Source organism: Diadema antillarum, unplaced genomic scaffold (assembly GCF_040938485.1).
Source record: "Diadema antillarum isolate AM-2024a unplaced genomic scaffold, OU_Dant_1.0 seq00001411_RagTag, whole genome shotgun sequence".
Classification (NCBI taxonomy): domain Eukaryota; kingdom Metazoa; phylum Echinodermata; class Echinoidea; order Diadematoida; family Diadematidae; genus Diadema; species Diadema antillarum.
Genome location: NW_027272165.1, coordinates 182,766 through 204,252, shown reverse-complemented (window position 1 = coordinate 204,252; position 21,487 = coordinate 182,766). Strand labels below are relative to the sequence as shown.

The 21,487-nt window shown below is 37.7% G+C and overlaps 1 protein-coding gene across 1 annotated transcript; it reads right to left on the bottom strand.

Annotated features, from left to right (window-relative positions):
- Positions 1-227: 227 nt before the first annotated feature.
- LOC139709192 (arsenite methyltransferase-like) lies at positions 228-10,974 on the bottom strand. The gene is made up of 8 exons (XM_071621144.1): positions 10,664-10,974; positions 8,871-9,021; positions 5,171-5,307; positions 3,419-3,570; positions 2,803-2,934; positions 2,090-2,232; positions 1,526-1,633; positions 228-428 (listed from the first exon to the last, which is right to left on the bottom strand). Exons 1-8 carry the CDS (start codon positions 10,822-10,824, stop codon positions 360-362), a joined length of 1,053 nt encoding a protein of 350 aa, XP_071477245.1. The 5' UTR covers positions 10,825-10,974; the 3' UTR covers positions 228-359.
- Between the last annotated feature and the right edge of the window lie 10,513 nt (positions 10,975-21,487).

Below are 21,487 nucleotides of genomic sequence, written 5' to 3'. Positions count from 1 at the left end.
ACATACATCACTGGTACATTGGCACAATTGTGAACATCAAATATATTTACTGTTATGCTCAACGTACACATCCATAGCGGTGTAATCAATCACCTACAACACACACTTTGGCTTCTTTTTTGGCAGTTTAGATACACCCAGAGGCTAAGTTTGATCACAATGATGCAATCGCAATGTACTACATTTGTAAGCCATAAAGGCATTTCTGCTCAAAAAAACACCCTCATATTCCTGACTGACTGATGAATACGTCATGCCATGTGAAACAAAGCAAAATCACAAACACAAAATGCCCAAAGTGCTCCTTCAATGTGTTCCGTCTGACAAAGAGATAATATCCTCTAGGTGCTGAAAAAAGACTAGCAGCAGCCAGCCTTGACTGTGGCACATATGTACTGGTAGGGATCCGTCGGGCAGGCCTTTGCCGTCTGAAAGATCACAAAAGAAAGATTGAAATATTAATCAAATTACATCATACATAGCAAAACTCTTGTCACCTAGCAACAAAGGGCCCTTTCATAGAGCTGTTGTGGTCTAACGGATATCACCGACAGCAATCAATTATGAGGTCACTGGTTCAAGTCCCTGTTTTGCAGCACTCACGTCCCTAAACGAGGCATTTCAAACTGATTTCCTAGACCTCTGGAGGGGCCATTTTTAACTATCAATCCTGTGGTTACTCACTTTGCAGCCATGTTAAACACATCATAATACACCATAATGGTGATAAGTATCACAGACCACCCCACCGCTTCCTCCTTCAATATTTCACATTTACGAGGGATGGGGACATGTACACTGAATCAGCTTGACAGTATACTTTGATATTGTTAAGAGCTACACCGACAACACACTTTTTTCACAGCTACACCAGTCATCCAAGATAATCCCAATAGCCTAATTAAGTTCCTGAATACTGACTTCCAGATTTTGGTATGATCAGTTTCTTTTCCAGGCCAATCTTTTTTATATATACAAGTTGTATATAATATGTTCAAAACTATCTTAATATTATCAAAGAAAAACAACAAAAGCTGCCACAGAGAGAATAAGAATGACACCAACCACATCGCCATACTTTTGATGAAGTTTGCTTTGAAGTGTAGATGAAGTCAAGTGTACAAACAGTCAAGCATTCAAACACACTCAGCACATCCTATGCACTTTACTTGTCACATATTTCATACTGTAATCACTAAACAGATTATGCATTTCTTAAGATTTTTTAGATTTTGAAACTCACTTAGAATGTGGTTGAGATACCAAAGTTTCCATTTTTAAAAAAAAAATAAACATCCATTGTCGCATCTTTGAGCAAATTTACATCATGATTTAACACTCAGCTTTGGTGGCTGCAGCATCTAACCCCTTCCATTCTGTAAGTGCAAATTGGCACATAAAACCCCACAACATTATACACACTGTCTAAAGTCCACAGCACAGAAAGAGCTAACAGGGTAACATGGTAATGGGTCACACTACAAGTGACAACAAGCTCCCGTGTTCTGGAGTAGCTAATCCTTACCTCAGCCGTGGAGCTATCAACGTTGTCGTCCATCTTGAAGTGCTTGGAGTATCGCGAAGCTCGCAGAACGGCAGCGAGGTCTCCGTCGACCTTCAGGGGTACGTCAGTCTGAGATTATTAGATGAGAAGCAAATAACAGAAAATAATTGAAAACCTGACTCCACTTTGGTGATACTGCTGCACGTTCTTGTCATGTACTTAACTACAAACAGGATTTGACATACGTTAGATTATTTGGAATAATAAATGCCATTTATACAGCACTTTATCCACAGAAATGCTCAAAGAGCTTTGAAGCGAAAATGAAAAATGGTACACCCAGGGAACAATGTACAACAAACAAACAAACAATATAAAACAAAACAACCTACTAATATGCAAATTTAAAGAAATTCTATTCAAAAAATGAAACATAACTCTATGCATTAAGTGAAAGTAACTATTTTCCAACATTGTATCTCTGGTATGACGTTCAAATTTGATGACATTCATTTACCGTAGTCTGATCAGATGAAAACTTGTCATGGATTTTTTTAAAGCTACACAGTGGAATTACGCAGTCACCTTGAATTTATTCTCTGTGTCAAAGGGAAGCTCCTTCTCATATTCATTCAGAGTCCCAAGATAAGTAGCCACAGCTGGACTCCTGGGGGCGTCCTTCGACAGCTTGAAGAGGCGGTAGGTGACCGACACAAAGGTGATGTCCCCTGAGAGGTCAAAGACAAGAAGGCAATAAGTATCATAAACTGGGAGGAGACAACTCTGACTAGAATAGTTATTTGGTAGTATTTAACTGCCAAACAACTACCTGTATACATAACTGACAAAATGGGCTTTTGCAGGCCAAAATCGTCCCATCATTGAACAAAAGTAAATATTGATTTAACAATCATTCAGCAAAAAAAGAAAAAAAAAGAAAAAAGGTGGATATGACCTGTCATATGTTTACTTCTGCTAAAGCCTGGCATCTACTGACAAGCATCCAGAATAGCATACTCTCTTTTTTTTTACACGAGAATACTCTTAGTCACTTTTGATTCACCTGTTTTCTTGTTGATCACAGTTAATTAGCCAGATCCTAGAACCTCGTTACAGCAGGATTTCCCAGTACTTTCATATTTACCTCAGAGAGATATTTTCTTTCACTTAGTTTCAGATGCATCAGTGCAATATCATGTAGATACATCTTGCAACTCTAAAGACCCATCTGGGAAAAACAACAACAACAAATGTTTGAAACTTTCATTTTGACCCTTGAACTCTTCTGAGAATCTCACCTGTGACCTCTAGCAACTTCTTGTCCTCAACATTGACCTTTCTGGCCGTCATAACTCTGGGCTGGGTGAAGCCACACTCTTCAGCAAACTGCACAAGCTCTTGCCAACAGAGGGCGCCTGCTAAGCATTCACCTGTTCATAATCAAACCACAAAGAAAGAACATCAGTTTGATATGTGTTGGGACATACTATTTGGTATCACTTCATCTTCATTTCGAGTAACATTGAAATAGTGGGGCTGGCACACTTCAGATATTTACATATTCTATATACTACTGGTCACTGACCGATAAACTACAAAGCATTGGCAATATTGCAGTAGAATGCTGTATTACTGAGAGTTATAACAAACACCACTGTGTATCCTTGATCACAATCCTACAAAGTCATGATTCTTGAAACCAACCCAAGTATGTTTGGCCAATGATTTTCATCATAGCTATTACTAATAGCACTGGATAATCAACGTTTATTTTCATTTGTCAAGGTCAATTTGTCAATCAGTCGCAGCTTTCTTTTTTCATTTTACAAGTTTGGGATTATTAATTAAATTTGTTTCATTAAAAACAAAAGCAAAACACAAAGAACACACAAATAACCTGAAAACATGTCTTACCCCACAGCACTTTGTGCTTTCTGATGTGTTCGGGGAGGGGTTCTGAAACGTAGATGTCGCTGAAGTAGAACTCTCCGCCCTCTTTGAGCACACGGTGCGCCTCCTTGATGACCGACGCCTTGTCTGGAGAGAGGTTGATCACACAGTTGGATCTGTGTTTCAAAAAAAGCATCCGCAATGTAAGAAATGCTCATACATCAAATAATTTGATAGGTAAAATATAACAGACTATTGGCAAAGTTCTCCTTTTTTTTTTGCCAAATGAGTAAAATAAACTGACTCTTTCACAATCATTCATCTAGTATCCACTTTTCATGATTCTATAAAAATGGTAACTGTAATCTGATTATAAATGAAACCCGTGTCTTGTGAAATGTCAGGTATATCATACTATCACTCAGGAAAAATGCACATACACGTGCAAGTGGTGTATAACGAAATTTCCCAAAGTGTAAGATATACAGAAATTGAAAGAACTCACACAGAGGTCAGAGTCATATGAGTAGCTTAACTGCCTTACTACTAAACTGTATACTGCCAAAAGATGTGTAAAAGACTTTTAATCTAAGAAAAAAAAAATCCATTATGCATTCAAGACTACAGATATCTTTGATGTTTAACTACAATGCTACAATATTGATTGCTAACTTTGATATCTTGACACTACTTTTAACTGTTTATGTGCCACGTTCGCACGTCCGACTCAGTCGATGGCGTGCCAACTTCGCATATATCTGCTCAACAAACAAAGCCGCCAAAACCGATCGATATATCGCTAATCACTGCTAATCCCGCGGCACAATGAAAGCATTTTTCGAGCTTTTGTTCCTCTCGTATACGGCTTGCATTCTATGTGGTGATTGACTATCAAGCGGCGTTCCCAACTAGATTTGCTCGTACATTCTAAGCTTCTGTCACAGTTTAATGTGCAAAAGTCATGCCTTTACAGTAATGTAGCAACTGGTCATTCGAAAGAGAAATTGAAAATAGATTCGTCATAAAATTTATATCGAAACAAAGTTTGGCATTCCTCTTTAACTTTGCCTACTATTATGCCCATCTTAACAGAAATTTGTAGAGGTTATACAAATTAGAAAACAGAATTCCTTCCCAAAGCATGACTTCCTTCGTGTCTCGGAATAACGTAGCACACGGGGGTTTCACCATGGCACATAAAGAGTTAATATGCAGTATGAAACATTTCATGATTTAAAAGTACAGAGCAAAAGATCTCCAAGGAAACCAAAACCCAAAGAGTTTTTAAATGTGGACTGAGTGAAAGCAGCAACATTAGTAGAACACATCAGTGAAAGTTTGAGGAAAAATGGACAATCGATGCAAAAGTTATTAATTTTTAAAGTGTTTTGGGTTGTAATGAGTGAATAAGGAGACTACTAGAGTTCATCATGTTGTGTGTGGACAATAATATAGAGAAAATATAAAGAGAATTCCACAAAAATTCATTTTTCATGAAAATTACACATTCCATCAACTTGATACTGCCTGGCTCTCATTGTAAACGTCATTATTACATGTTTTTGTGTTTTATTTTGCCGAATAAATGGCCTAAATTGGCCTCAATCAATCAATCAATCAATCAGATACAAGTGTATGTTAAGAGTAGCAATCATTCCCCCTGCTTTCTGAAAGTGGTTAGTCAAGTGCTCTTTCAGTATGCCATCCACATTTTCTCTTTGGGTTTGGGTTTCCAAAATAAGTCACAGAAGTGTATCTCTGGCTAAGGTTACTCACACCACAATGTCGTATTTTGAATCCTCCACTTTGGCATCTTTCAGATTCTCGATGTAACCCTTGCGAAACTCCACGTTGGGTTTTGGGTAGCCAAAGCTCTCTTGGTGGTAAGTCACATATTTCTGGGCCAACTCCAACTATGGGAAACAACAAAAACAACATCATCAAAATCAGTGCCATAGTAATTTTTTTCCTGTTTTTTTCCATAGAGTACCAAAGAATGATGTTTTAACCATACATCAAAATGGAAACTGGTTCTTAACAATCTCTCCTGGCCCGAGTGTGATGCATGCATCTGGTTCCAACCCAAGCTATAACAAAAAACTGTGAAATCATCACTTTGGTAGGTACCCCAGAACACTCTAATGAAGGACAAATCTGTACTACAGTATTACTTCCTTTTTTGTTGGGGTGTATGGAAGTGATGCAAGGTCACCACATATTTTGATTGGTGTTGGGTACACTTGCACTTTAATTTTTCAAACACAACTTAAACTGTGGTTTCTCCACTGACCTGTCACAGAATAATCACTGAGATTTTGCCAAACTCTCATATCTAATGATAACATCAAATTTAACTAAAGCTTGAACTCATTGCTGCATGGCTGGGTAAATGATACATTTTGACAGTTTCAAGATTTTTTTTTTTTCAGTATGCACATTCTGTGGAAAATGATTGTGAAATGCGACACACTGAAAAGCTGAAAACACACAGAAAAATGTTGTAAAAAGTTGTATGCTGCATGCACCCCTGAGTCCATAAAATTGTAGGATAACAGTAATTATGTTAGAATGGGACAATCATCACACTGATGGATTACTGTATACGCTACATATTTCGCGGGGTTTTATTTTCGCGAATTTCTCGAGTCGGGAGCTATTTGCAAAATTAACAACATGCGAAAATATTACCTTCCAAAATGAATCCCTTGCCTTGATGATACGAACATTTCAGTACTAGTATACCATGTCACGGCTTACCGAACAGACCATACTCACTGGCTAAGCTAGTTTACGTACATATAGCACGTCCAAATACTGTAGAGAGCCAATCCATTATCGCAAGGGGACCACTCGTAAGAAATCTAGCGCGATTGACTTAACCACTTCAAAAATGTCGAATTCTAACTTACCAGTTTGCAGAGTTTAGTACGTTTTTTCATGCAGTGCATAACTAGTTTCATTCTTATTTGCTAGTAAGTTGAAAATTCACACTTTCTTTGACACTTCATATTTCATCTGGTCCCCCATTCGCGAATTTAACCACTCGCGAAAATGTGTGACAGCGGCAATTCGCGAAAATTTATGTAGGCGAAAATTATAGCGTATACAGTAGTTTCACCCTCATATATGATGGGGTCACCCTACACTTCACAGAAACAATCGTCATGTAGGAAAATAAACCAACAACTAGATAATAGAAAACCCTGAAGTTCAGAATGAGGAGCCCCTGTTTGACTCAGGCAGACTTATGTTGAAGATTAGGTACGATTAATTTCCCTGATCTTTCATTTTGGGGTTTTGTTTTGTTTTGTATTGTGTTTCTTTTTCTTGGGGGTGGAATTTTACCATTAAAGTCCCATATTTCCAGCATGCATATCAATTGTCACTTCTTTCCATAATGTATTCCATGTAAACATCTGAAATAAACTTTTTGCTTTTCCACACTTGTTTCATAAAAATTAAAAAGCATGTCAAGTAGTACATGAAATATTCAATGATGTCCATTATATCTATCGCCTGTATCTTTGCAAGTGTTACTATACGTTATTTCTACAATGGCACCAAAACAGACATCTTTCAGATTCAGTAGATAGTATACAGTGTGCAATGCATATGTACATTCGAATGTAGCTATAAACTTTAAGTGTGCAATTCATGCTCATCCATGCACTACAAAAAAATTACAACAGTTCATTAAACAAATCTGAGACACTCATCCTATTCCACATTAAGTCAGTCTGTTCGCACAGAAAAAAAGAATCAACAAAATCTGTAAACTCAGCCAACAGTATTAATGGACTTTGGTTTCATCAGTCAGAAAGTGTGAGTTTACAGAGCATGTACATGCATGTAGGAGTTTGATCCACCCCTTTCAAGGCAATCAATCACAATGATAAAACTGCACTTCACCTCCATAAAACTGGGCAGCTCAGAGCCAGATAACAGAGAACCATTAATGTGTGCATCTGATTAAACTCAAATCCAGAGAAGAATCTTTCCTGCTATCCAAAATGTGACATATATATGCTATTTCTTAGTTTTATTCTCTCTCTCACCCTTTTCCCTCTGTTGTCTTCCTTTCCCATGACATATATATTGTAGAGACATAATATTGTTTGTAACTGTTTTACATTGATATAGCTGATTCTGGGTGCATGCACTGGTCAGGGAGGAAGGCCTCGAGCCTCGGTGATTAAGTTTGCCTTTTCCTTCCCTGGCAACCAGCGGCATGCACCTGGAATCACCACAATTTTTATATCATGTAATACGATTTTCTTTTTGTATTCTATGTCCGCTTGTATTGTATGTTGAATTGCCGAATAAATAATAATAATGATAATAATAATAATAATGATGATGATAATAATAATAATAACAATAATAATGATGATAACAATAATAATAATAACAATAATAATAATAATAATAACAATTAATAATAATATAATGATGATAATAATAATCATAATAACAATAATAATAATAATAATGATAATAACAATAACAATAATAATAATAATAATAACAATAATAATGATAGAGCTCTGCCTGTCTCTCAGGCAGTTCTAGTAATGAAAGCTCATTTGTTTTGTTTCCCATCTTCCTCTCGACACTTGTCACATCTTCTTATTGGATCCATTAGTTCATAGTGGGATTTAGCTGACGTGCCATTGGAAATGGTTAGGTCCAATTCCTGATTTGTTTTTACTTTTAAAGGAGAGGTTTCCCTCAAATATAATTCACATTCTGAATTAAGTGAATGTAAAAACGTGCACAGTGCAAAGTATGTGTTTAAAAGTTGCACTTTTTGAAAGTTGTGTTTAACTTCACAGGTTGTCAAGTACCTTGATATACAGTATCTCACTAGCAAGTCATGGGAAAGTGCACTTTCATTAGTGAAATGAAGATGTGTGATATTAGACTCATATAATCTTTGTTGCACTATTGAGATATCACAGATTGTTTTTTCATTCAAAGAAGGTGGCACAAGGACTTACCCAGAACTTTAATATGCATGACATTTAAAGGGAAATGAACCTACTTACAATTGTATGTCAAATTGATTACTTTGATTTAGATTATCATGCACTGGTGTTACTGGAAACTGCCATATTGATGAAACAACAGCTTAAAAGAGCTCAGACCTGCATGGGAAATTAGTGTGATGTAGATACAAATATGAATGTTCTTGTGAATAACGTATAACATGAATTAATCACTGTGCACGCATGTTGAATAGAAAAGATAGATTCACAAGCCGACTGTATTTCATTTTTCAAAATGAGAAATTAATGAGAGGCTGATGTAGTTCAGTTGAATGTCAAGCATGAAAGTGGAAAATCTGGGAACAAAAATACAGACAACCCATCCCCCCTACCCCCCCCCCCCCCATGTACATCAAATGTACTGTGAGCAACTTTAACTTCTAGATGAAGCTGCACTGACATACGTTGTCACTTTGCAGTACCGGCCTCACCTGTTCATCTGTCATGTCAATACCCAGGACGTAACCCTCCGGTCCAACAAGCTTGCTGATGGCGTAGCAGTCACGCCCTGTGCCACTCCCAAGGTCAACCACCTTAGTTCCTTCGATGAAGGGCGGGATGCAGAGTCCGCACCCATAGTACCTGAGAATCAAAACAAGGGACAGAAAAATGGTTCAATGTCACATAAATGTCCACACTGTGGTATCATAAAAAAAAACATGCACAAACACTTACTCACCCAAAAAATCTCCTTCTACTGTAGGAGAGCTACACTAGATATCACATCCAATCACTCACATGAATTTGAATCAAATCGGCTGTCAGAAAGCGTCAATATCGGTGTTGACTTTCATGTCGTTACTCAGAGCAGCTCGTGCGCTTTCAATTGCAAGAATCAGGGTGAATGCTGCCTGCACAATCTGAAACTGAAGTTACCCATCTAATAATCATACAAGACGAATCTTACAGGTACTGTATAAGCTGTTATCTTCGTGAAGGTTTAATTTTTGTGAATTTCGCGAATCACAGTTAAACTGCAAATTTGACAACCTGTGAAAATGTCACCATGAGCTAAGGTAACAGTGCGCTTATGAAAGCCTTTGTATTAATTCACAAAAACAACATCTCTCGAAAATGTCCATGACCTTCTCATTCCCAAAAATATCTGTATGTGAAAATAACAGCTTATAGGCCCCTAGCCCGACCAGACGCTGTAAGTACGCTGTGTCGCGACGTACTTACGTACAGCGACTGGGCTGTGTATAGTTAATAGGCCCCTACAGCATAACTGGGGAGCATAACAGCAATGCACAAAATGATTTTTATACTCTATAGAAAGCTGAATGAAGTCAGAAGAGAATTGATACAATTCCTAAATCACATAATTCCACATACAGACTGATATAGACAGAGAGACAGACAAAGATAAATACTAGTAGACAGAAAAACACACAATATTGGACATCTTAAACACAATAACTGCACCCTGCCTGATATAACTCCTGCGTAGAGTTCGTTCACATAATGTTTGGACAGCTAACTTCAGTTCTAACTTGTGCAGGCAGTGCATGTTGGAATTTCTTGCAAAGAGGGAGTTTGTTTTGAGAAATGATCTGAAAATTGACACTGATATTGACGCTTTCTGATAGCCGATTTGATTCAAATTTATGCGAGCGATTAGATGTAATACTGTCAAAGTAGATATTTTTACCTATGGATACCTATAGATACCTATAGAAGATTCTGAACGCAGGCTGAGCCTCTGTATTCAGATCCAGGTTTAGTCCTTGAGATGAGCTGGGTCATGACCAGGTGGCGTGGCGTCGAACTTAAATTTAATTTTGCGTGAGCAATTATTCCCGCTGGGACAGGTAATAAGGTGAATTTCTTGTGTTTTTAATTCTGCAGAATCAAGACATTATCTAGTATGGGAATATGGTCTATGGCAAGCAAAAATATTCACATGCTTTTATTTTTGTGTTAGCTTTTGTTTGGTTCCACGAAATGCGCGAAAATTTCCACTTTTACAGTAGACCAACTACTGTCTAAATAAAATATCCTGTAACTAAAGTGTAATATTTTTGGTGCAATTTGGTTCAGTAATTTACAACTTGAGGTGTCTTTATCTACGCTATGAATGTGATGAAATTAGTGCCCACCCTTTTTATGTATCTTATCCATACATTTTGATTTTCATCTCCCCAGAATGTTACTTTCTAGTCTGATTGTTTTTTTTTTTTTTCTAATGTGACATAGAAAGCAATAAATTTTACACCATACTTACGTGGCCTGTATGTCCTGATGTACAGCGCCTATCGCCTTGCGCACGCTGAGTTTGTCCATGTTGTTGGCGGCGCCAAGCTGGCATGTGTCGGTCCGCAGGTCCGTAGCTGTCTGAATCGTCTTGCCATAGTATTCTTTCACGTCATCGTGTACAGAATCCATCGTAGATTTTCAGTGCAGTTCTGATTTAAATGAAAGAAAACAACCGGTGTTCCCGAGGGCCAGTAATTCTTCTGGTGTAACGCGCTGTTAGGTTGTGTTTTGTACAATTTGTTGACACTTCTCAGCGGAGATGGAGCAGACAACAATCGTGCTGGGTCTAATATAGGGAGCAAGGCATACGGTGAGTGATTGCACTCATTCAGCTGCCTACTTTCCACCGATTGCAATTAATTTTATCCGTGAATGAATGAACTGCGTTTCTTGTTCGAGGCTGGTCCCAAAGCTACACGGACAGTGTGGTTGCAAGGAACAAAGAAGAAAGAACAATCTCTACAGCTTTACGTTTTCGAGATTGGTGCACTTTCTAGAATAAGCGATACAGGTCCGCTCACTCTCGCTGGTGATTCGCAAGCCTTGTCGCGTTTTGATCATACAGCCATTTGTGGGGTTCGTTGGTTTGGTACCGATACATCGAACTCGTGATCCATAACGTCCATTTTCAATACAAATTAATGAGAGCAGCGCCATTGTATTCAAAACATGCAGTGTAAACACGCTTCGGTGTCAAAATGAATGGCTCGACATTGACAGATAATAGAAGGCAATAGCTTGTAGGTAGGTTAACTTCTTCCAGGAAACTTTCGAAAAATCTATCCTGTTCAAGTAAGAACATAGGGCCTCCTAAAAGATAAAACTGGGTAGTGAGTATATGAAACCTCTTTGGTTCAAGAGTAAAGCGAAATAAAAATGGAAATAGAGAGAACCTGTGCCCAAAGTTAATGGAAGATGATAACGAAATGACACATTAAAGATTCGCATATTGTTACCGTCTTCTCTGTATTGTATTGTTACCGTCTTCTCTCCTCTCGGTACTGTCTCGCGTCTTACAGTGTATATACGTGTGGGTAATCGAATGTGTGTACGAACGTGTTGTCCTTGTCATATTTTCCCGGTACACGTGGTTCAGTGAGCAGTGTCCGGGCACTAGCATTGGTATTCTATATTTTTTTCCCAACCGGTGTGTATCTCAAAATAATTACATGTATATTATTATAGAATAGTATATAATTTACTCATTATTTATCTAGCGATCCACGTCCGACAAGCTTTGCTTTTTAGTGGATCACTATTTTCCATAATCGAATTTATTTTCCGCTCGCCCAAGAAGAATTTATACAGTGTTTTTCCCAAATATTGTACACGTTATACGTTGTTCTATAATTTGTCTCGTATATATATATTACATGAATCTTTTGCAAACGTTTGAACCTTATTTCATGACATGTATACTTTGTACTACAGTATATGTTTTTTGATTTTCGATGATTGGAAATAAACTATGATTGAATTGAATTGAATATATTTTCAGCAATAACTTTGATCAATACAGATAATAGAAGGCAATAGCTTGGAGGTAGGTTAACTTCTTCCAGGAAACTTTCGAAAAATCTATCCTGTTCAAGTAAGAACATAGGACCTACTAAAAGATTAAACTGGGTAGATGAGTATATGAAACCTCTTTGGTTCAAGAGTAAAGCGAAATAAAAATGGAAATAGAGAAAACCTGTGCCCAAAGTTAATGGAAGATGATAACGAAATGACACTTTAAAGATTCGCATGTTATTTTCAGTAATAATTTTGATCAATATATCTGTCACATGCACAGTTAGGCCTTCGATATCTGATGTAGTATCTTTTCATTTGTTCTCCTCCCAAAATTAGGCCTATGTTTATTTTCGTTATGTTAACTACGTGTAGGCCCATTCAACAAGAAGAAAAATTTAGTTTAACAGACTAAGTGATGATGAGGGCTGGGAATGTATATATAGTACGTTGCTGATTTTCTTTTTTGTATTCTTTTTTGTAATGTTGTTTGTAAGTGAGTTTTCATGTCAGCAATATTACTTGAAAAGACACAAGCAAATTTTGATGACATTTTTATTTAAGGATCTGTCCCTTCCGGTCAGCCGGATAGGAACAGGTAGGCCTAAATAGTTTTCAGGTTAAAGGGATAGTACAGTATTGGTGGAGATGAGAATTGGGCTTTGAACTTTTTTCGAGATACCAAGAAAACACTTATGATGTAGTACAGCGCATACCATTTTAAGAGGAATTCAAAGTTTATTTGATGAAAATCAGGTTTGGAATGACTGAAACATCCAAAAACAAAGTAAAACAAAGCGATCGTAATAAAGTGTGGGTCCCACACTAAAGAATCGCTCTTTTTTGGATATCTCAGCCATTTCAAAACAAATTTTCATCAAATAAACGTTGAATTCCTCATAAAATTACATGCTCTTTCATATTTCATGAGAGGTTTCTCATTATTTCACCAAAAATGGTTAGAAACCCCAAATTAGGTCTCAACCAAAACTGTACAATCCCTTTAATACCGTCTTTAAAGACAAACGATTATTCTATTTACCCGCCGTATAGGTCCTATAGTGTTTGTATAATAATAACATTAATCCAAGTGTTGTCAAAAGGAATGACTTTTTTGGGGGTCTTTTTTAAAATAATGTTCTCATGACTGATTAGGGCTTATACCGCATATACATGTACATCATTGTAACGTATTTACACGGTGCTGCCTGTTGCCCACGTAGCGAGTTGAACAGAATCGTTACCACGCAATCTTGATCAAAAGAGTAGAAATTATGACAAACAAAAAGAATGATAGTAGTGGGGCCTCGTTGGGCACAGCTGACAATCTTTATGCATTATAACATTGCATTACTTTTCATCGAGTAAACTTTCTAAAAACAACAAACAACACATAATCACAGAGCATGCGTAGGATAAAATACTCAGTACATGTATCTGTAAAATTATGTAGTCCCCACTCTCTACGTGCAGGGAAAGCGATGCCTACGGTGAGTTATTGCATTCATTCAGCGCAGCTGCCGACTTTCAACCGATTGCAGATAATATTCCATCCGCGAAAGAATGAACGATACGTTTCTACGTTCTACGCTGACACATTACTAAATCTAGTTCTGTGTACGGAATTTATTCTGTACAGTACAGAGAAAGGTAAGCAATCTCAATATGCCCCACATCGTGTACTTTCTAGAAATCGACGAGCACTCTCGTCAACTCATGTTAGATATTTATTTTATAGTCACTATTTGTTTTTATAGTCACGTACAGGCATGACAGGCATATAGGAGATAAGCCTTTGATACTGAAATCAAAGTTCATGATTTATGTCGCTTTATCAATCAATGAAAGAAGATATGAATAAAGTTGTGAACAAAGTTGTGAACAAAGTAGGGGCCTAGTTACTTTACTATTTGACATAGTGAACATCCAAATCACTATACAATCCGTTCTACACTCTGCGTATAGGTATAGCACATTTTCTATGACTTCAATAGCACTATATTCTTCGGGCTGCGCCCCTCAGAAAATATTTGATTGAAAACTTCTCAGGCCTGTAGTATATTTGTATAATATACCCCCAAACAACTACAAAATCTATAGTCATTTCGTGCAAACCCTCAGAGTATATGCTCATAACTAAAAGCAAGATCACCGGAAAGATTTTTTTTTTTTTTTAAGTGGGCGTCGACGCTCATGAAGCAAAGAAGGATAGAAAAAGAGAAAGATCGATCCACAGAGGTATATGGAGAGAGAGAGAGAGGGAGAACGAGAGAGAGCTAGAGAAGGAGAGAGAGAGAGAGAGAGAGAGAGAGAGGGAGAGAGGGAGAGAGAGGGAGAGAGAGAGAGTGAGATCACTGTCGAAAGTGTTGATACATTTTGTAGTTATTAGCGGAATCCTTGTGAAAATGTGTTGATTTTTTTTTTGTATGTGTGTATGCGTTTGTGATATTTCTGGCCACTAAACAAAGCAATTAATTTGTCAATCAAACGGTATATAAAAGTCAAGAATGATGAGAGTATGATAAGGAGTAACGACACAGAAAGACGAATCATTTCAATTCTATATGCAAATCAAATTTTATTTTCAATGTAACAAATTCTGTCAGATACAATTGCAGAATAATGCAAAATATGTAACATGCATTTGAAATGAATTAATCTTGTCTTGAATTATCTTGTTCGTGAAATTAGGGCTTTCTCCAGACCTCTGATTGGCACAGACGCCGGAAAAATTGTATGATGAATAGAAATCCCCTAATTCCTATTGGCTATACCATGACTTTCTTTTGAACTGAATGAGGGTGGTACATTGCTGTACTTGAAGAAGATGCTTGTCATTTTACAATAGTATATGCTAAGTTTTAAGCAGTTGCTAAATGCTGATAGCAAAAAAAAAATGTCCCCATCAGCCACGGATTCGTTCATTCGTACTTATTCTGCTTCTCAAATCAAATCAAAATAAATTATATGGATGTGATAAATTTGAACAAAACATAACCAAATGATAAAGGAGCAATGCAAAAGTGCATTTTATACTATACACGCATAACTAAGTCATTGTAAAACATTTATGGTTGCATATAAACACACAAAAAGCAGTACATTCAACAAAGACCAGGAGCTCTGAGTGAGCGCGAGTGAGCGCTGTACGTGTGCAGTAGGTGTGTTAAGTGAATGTTTGTGTTGAGGCCATACAGTTTGATGATGTGTCATCATTTTTAATGAATCAGTACAATGATATATACTATAGCAAAATCAAACCAAAAAACGAAAAAATAGATAAAAAAGATTATGTTTTATTTTACTGAATATATTGGGTTAAAACATATTATTTCTTTAAACCAACTTTTAAGGAAAACCGTGACGTTCGGGTTTTCAGGGAGGCAGGTAAAGCATTCCATGTATCAGGTCCGTGATGCCTCACTGACCTGCTTGGATTGTGTAAATGGAAATCCGTTGAGTGTCTTGTATAGTATACGAAAGAATGTTTGTATTATAATCGGGGGAAAAAGTTTTGAAAGGTCTGCGGCAGCAAATTTTTTTCAATTGTACATAAATACAGAAGTTTGAACGTATTATGTATTGCATGAAGTTTCAATACATTTAGCTGTTCGTTTAGATGTTTAGATGTTCTCTCCATAGAGATAAGTGGAAGAGACTCACGTGATTAATGAGATGGAGCGCCCTCTGTGGGAACAGTACCGATACTGCAGCGGCTTTAAAGGAGACCTCCGGACGATTTTCGACTTTTGCATTTGAACAACGTTACTATAAATTGGTTATACTGGGTACAGAATTTCAGAATTTATCGTGGTTGGGATGAGGAATAAGACTTTTTTTTTTCAAAAGTCATAACAAATCACAATGAACAAGGATGATGACATAAAAAGCAGCTTCACAAAAGAATGCACGACTGAGTGCTCCTGGAAGCAGAACCAAAGAAGAAAGGATGCACATTCTAATACACAGGTGAAAAACTACTCCCTTTCTGGAATATGTGAGCCTCCTATGTCATCATCGCACGTTCAATGTATTACATTTGGGGTTTTTCAGAATATTTGTTCATCTACTCATGGACCACAACAACTTCCACAAATCCATACATGGCACTATCGATTTATGCTCTACTTGATGTGAAATTATATGATTGTCTGGAATGCCCCTTTAACGCAGGATCATTAACCCGTTCCATACGGGAACCTGGGTGCCTGTGTATTAAGTCTATGGGGATTTCACAATTCAGTATGAATGGGTTAAGGACTGATCACATCATCCTAAGATGTTGGACACCGTAAGATTATTCGGTCTTCTGCAGTGGAGGCATACTCCCATTTTCAAAAGACAGTGTTTCATTCTTTTATATCAAAGAGAAATTGCGACCCTTTTTTATAATCTTTATAATTATGTAATAGTAACTTTGTTGATGCAAATGAATTCATGACAAATAAAAGCTTGCCGGTTTTATAAAGATCCCAAGTATCAAACTGAATAAAGATGTCATCATTCTCATCACATCGTGAAAACAGAAGACACGTTAAGAGAGAACGAATACCGATGATTTATAGGCCGTGTTGGAGTAATGATTCTAATAACAACTTAATATGAATAATCTCCCGATTAATATAGGTACAAAATTAGATCATTTCATCTGGACTTACTGTTTTAATGACGAGAACAGTTTCACGTCCAATCCTGGACGCTTCATCAGCTCTTTATATACCGGGTGTACAGCTCTGTCATCCGGAGAATTCCTCACCTGACTCCGAACAATAACGTCGGTTTTGCGTCAGCGCCGATTGGCAACGATACCTTCGCGCCATCAAGTCAGACAAGCTGATGTAGCGTCCAGGATCGGACGTGAAACCGTTCTCGGAATTAAACAGTAAGTCCAGATGAAATGATTTAAATTTGCACCTTTATTGCATGCTATCTGGATGAATCAGAACTTACACCAATTGAATCTCCCGATTAGCATTGTGCCCAAATTGGGAGTTCAAATACAGTGTGTATGTAATATCAAACCACATAAACGTTCTTGTTGCGTCCTTTCTTATCTGATATCATTATGAACGGTGTAAAAAATTCGAAAATAGTCGCGAGAGAATTTCCTTGGACTCTCTGGTTGTTGCGATGTAAAATGCGGGCTGCAGCCACCCGTTCATACCTCCTAAAACCATAGACAGGTCCTTCATGAAGAAATCCGGCAAAATGTCGTAAAAGAAGTAGAGAGCCCAACATAAACAGAACGAGAGCGTGAGAAGCAACATCGTGGTCACACCTTTCGTCCGAAACCACCGCCACTGCGATCGAAAGCGCCTTCGAGCACAACTCCCAGTGGATGCCGTGGTGACAACGACGTTGAGATGTCGTGGAGGCGATATTGGTCGCATTTCGGCGACGTCGATTCGATAGGCGTGGCGGTGGGCGACCCGAAGCAGGGCCACGTTGATGGCGAACATGGTAGTGCCTGTGACGAAAGCCGTGACGCCGATACACGTCCGCTCAAAGATGGGAACCCACAGGGGAAAATCCTCGACGGAGCGCAGGCCGGAGCAGCGATCGGCGAAAAAAGAATAGAACGGCACGCCGGGCCACGGGAGTGAAAGGAGTCCAAACGGGGTCCAGGCGGCCATCATGATTGCAAAGGTCCGTTTCACTTTGGCCACCGTGATCAGACTGTGGTACCTCAGGGGGCGCGAAACTTGAAGGTATTTGTCGATGCTTATTAGCAGGAGACAAAACATAGTTCCGATGAATGATACGTGATGAATGGGTGGCATAATTGCATTGGAAACATCACACATCATTTTGCTTTGTGTTTCGTACCAAAGCACCAGCCACAGACACCAGGCGACATTAAGCGTCGCGTTAAACCATGTGAAAATCTCGTAAAGCCACTTCGTTGCATCTTCGATAGCTCTCTGCTTTCGTAGGACGATGAAGAGCACGACAGCGGACGGCAGAGTCAGACCGATGTTGAGCAGAGATGCAAACGTCACCGGATGCCATGTTCCCCTTCCAGACTCGGTGACGGGCGGCAGCATTGTCCCAAACATACCAGAAATTGATTAATTTTTGCGCTTTATGTTATTATTCCTCCTGTTCTTCAGTCTTTTTCTATTAAGCCAATCTGTACAGCAAAACCATTACAATCTTGAAAAAAAAAATCACACTGCTCTTCATGTTATAGATTATACTTCCGATATTTCCCGCTAAAAACATTTTACAGATGGAACACGGGTACCGACAAAAGGTAATAATGAACAGTAAGTGAAAGTACAGACTCAGTATTTCGCCGGTAATTCGCTTCGCAAGAAGCAAGCCAGAAACGTGTGACTTTGCGGCTTGTGATGGCGCTCAGTCAATGTTCCTCTCTCTGCTAAAATCTTGAAAAATGTTCCTGTTCCTGTATAATATTCCATACTTTTAAACAAATTACGTTGTAATAGGTTGGTCACTTCTTGAGCTACAATTCCTGTCAGTCATTTTTGCCGTTCTTTCTTTTTCCTTGAACGAGTATTTGCTTTCGTCATTTTATTCTTTCTCTATATACCAATTTCTTATTCTGTTAATCTTATTCTCTCGATCTTTCTTCAATAACTTCTTATTCTGTTTTCATCCTCGATCCTAACACAGATTTGTCAAGCCATTGTAGTTACCATGGCAACACTGAAAATACTCACTTGTGGTTGGTTGCTACCTGGTTGATGACATGGTAATGGCAGTCGACATTTAGTTATCGCTAAATACTGCTTGCACTGGTGTTGATGTCATGGTAATGGCAGTCGACATTTAGTTATCGCTAGATACTGCTTGCACTGGTGTTTAACCCCTTTTGTGCCACGGACTTTGGACAGTGTAGAGAATGTTATGATGTTTTCAGTTTCAGACAGTAAACTATAAACTCAACTCAAAGCATGCAAAGGGGTCAGACGTGTTTCTTGCCCTGTCGTTGAACACACACACACACACAAACACACACACATACACACACACACACACACACATATATATATATATATATATATATATATATACACTTACATACATTATACATATACATTCTTACACAATAAATAGCCATAGACTGCTATGAAATCGTATAGGTCGTAAGGCATTTTCTCTTCGATGATCACACAATGGAGAAATTTCTTATATGAATGCGCTTCTTTCCATAAAGCGGTTAACAGTTTCACCGTTTTAACTTGCATACAGCGTTGAAGTATATGGTAATGGATTTTCTTTCAAGGTAACCCAGATATTCGCTCTACAGACCTGTCTGATAAATTGATTTCCTGTCACCACTGACGTCCCCTTTTCAAGTTTTTTTTTTTTTCTGAAGTAACAGTTTTTATATTTATTTGTACTTCTACGTATTTCTAAGCAGATATGTCCCTTTTCTGACAGTGTTTGCCTCGAGCACTATTATTTTTTTCTTCTGCTTCTTTCTACCATTAAGTCGAGAGTAAGTTTCTGTGAAAGATAGAATACATTATCAGGTTCAAGTTTTGGCAATAAGTTTTATAGAGGAACAAGCACTCGTAACGTATCATTGAGAGTGTCGCTGTTACGAATGTTCGCATATTCTCGCTTGGAGAAACCCTCTAGATGATTTTAGAGGAGATAGATTGGTACACAGTAATATATTCTGTCAAGACAGTATGATATGTTACATTAGATATGGAGACTTTCTAAATTCTTTTCATTTTTATATAGTGGCAGCCATCTATCTTCAATAACCAGCTAGAGTATCGAAAGAGGGTCTGTTTTAAAGAAGATTTTATCAAATTAGGAAACAACAAATGCTACTTATAGAACAAAATACACTGGACAGCAAAAGAAAGTACCCACTTCTGTCAAAGGCTGCACACAAAAATTCACCCCCTAGAAATGAGAAAGGCATGCTGCAATATCCATTAGTAATCACATACCCAATAGCAAGTGATTATCTTTTTAAAAAAATGACATGCACAGTATCTTGGTCACTGAATCAAAAGTTACAAAATGTGACGGAAGGATAGCCTTCACAGGACGAAAAAGAGAAGTCACAAACATCAATTTTCAATAATGTGTATATGTCCTCCTCGTGCCTTGACACATTCCAGGCATCTCTGACGCATGCTCTGGACAAGCTGTCTGGCGTAGTCCTGAGGAAGTTCTGTCCATTCCTCCTGCAGAGTTTGGATCAATGTTGGTTGTTTAAAAGTGTTGTCCATTCAGTGGCCATTTTTGCATGGTGGAAAGTGCTTTTGTGTGGGACTTTTGATTCAGTGACCAAGATGCTGTGCATGTCAAGTTCTTCTTTGTTATGAAGACATTCACTTGCTTATACAAGTGCATGCCATTAGTAAGGGGCATTGTACCACACCTGTGTATAAAAAAGAAATGTTTCTAGGGGTGAAATTTTGTGTGCGGCCTTTGACAGAAGGGGGTACTTTAACAGAAGGGGGTACTTTCTTTGGATGCTGTTCGTTATTCCGAAGGTTTGCTAATTATTTTACGTACTTTTACTATTTTACTTATCTTACTTATTTTGATTTTTTTACTGTTCATTGTTATGGGTGTATGTTGTTACAACACTGTGTGTGGAAACTTGATAAATGAAATGATATGAAATATATGATGTATAATCATATATTTTCTTGTGTATGGCCTAATACATACAAAAAGAAAAAGCACAACTACTGCTTCTATGCACTTTTGTAACAACTGGAAACCCCACCACAAACCTTTTGATACAAACCTACATGTATATAGTTGAACAGATTAGTAACTGAGAAAAGTAATCTTTATTTTCAAATCAAACTAAACATTGTACAGACTTACACTCTAAATTCGTTGAATTAAAAAGTAATCTAATAAGACCATGAGGAGGGACAATTCCACATGAGATTACAATTCTTGGTCTAATTGATTTAGAAATTAAATCCATTAGATTTGAAATTAATAATCTTATTTGGATTTGTCCCTCCTCATGGTCAATTAGAATACTTTTTAATCTAACGAATTTAGAGTGTAAAGTGTTCTATGCGACACCGAACAAAACGTGTCACATTTCACAAGATTGTTATACAATATACTTTATTTTATGTAATATAGGTTTTCCCGCCCAATTTCATCAGATTTGCATTCGATTTAATGATGCGACTGCAGCGAGCATTCATTTTCAAGCGAATTTGAATGATCGCCGACATCAACATTCAAAAAGCTAAGTATTTCATTCAATTTAATTTCATCAGCATTCGAATTCCTGATTTTGTCACATAAACGCGTAAACAGC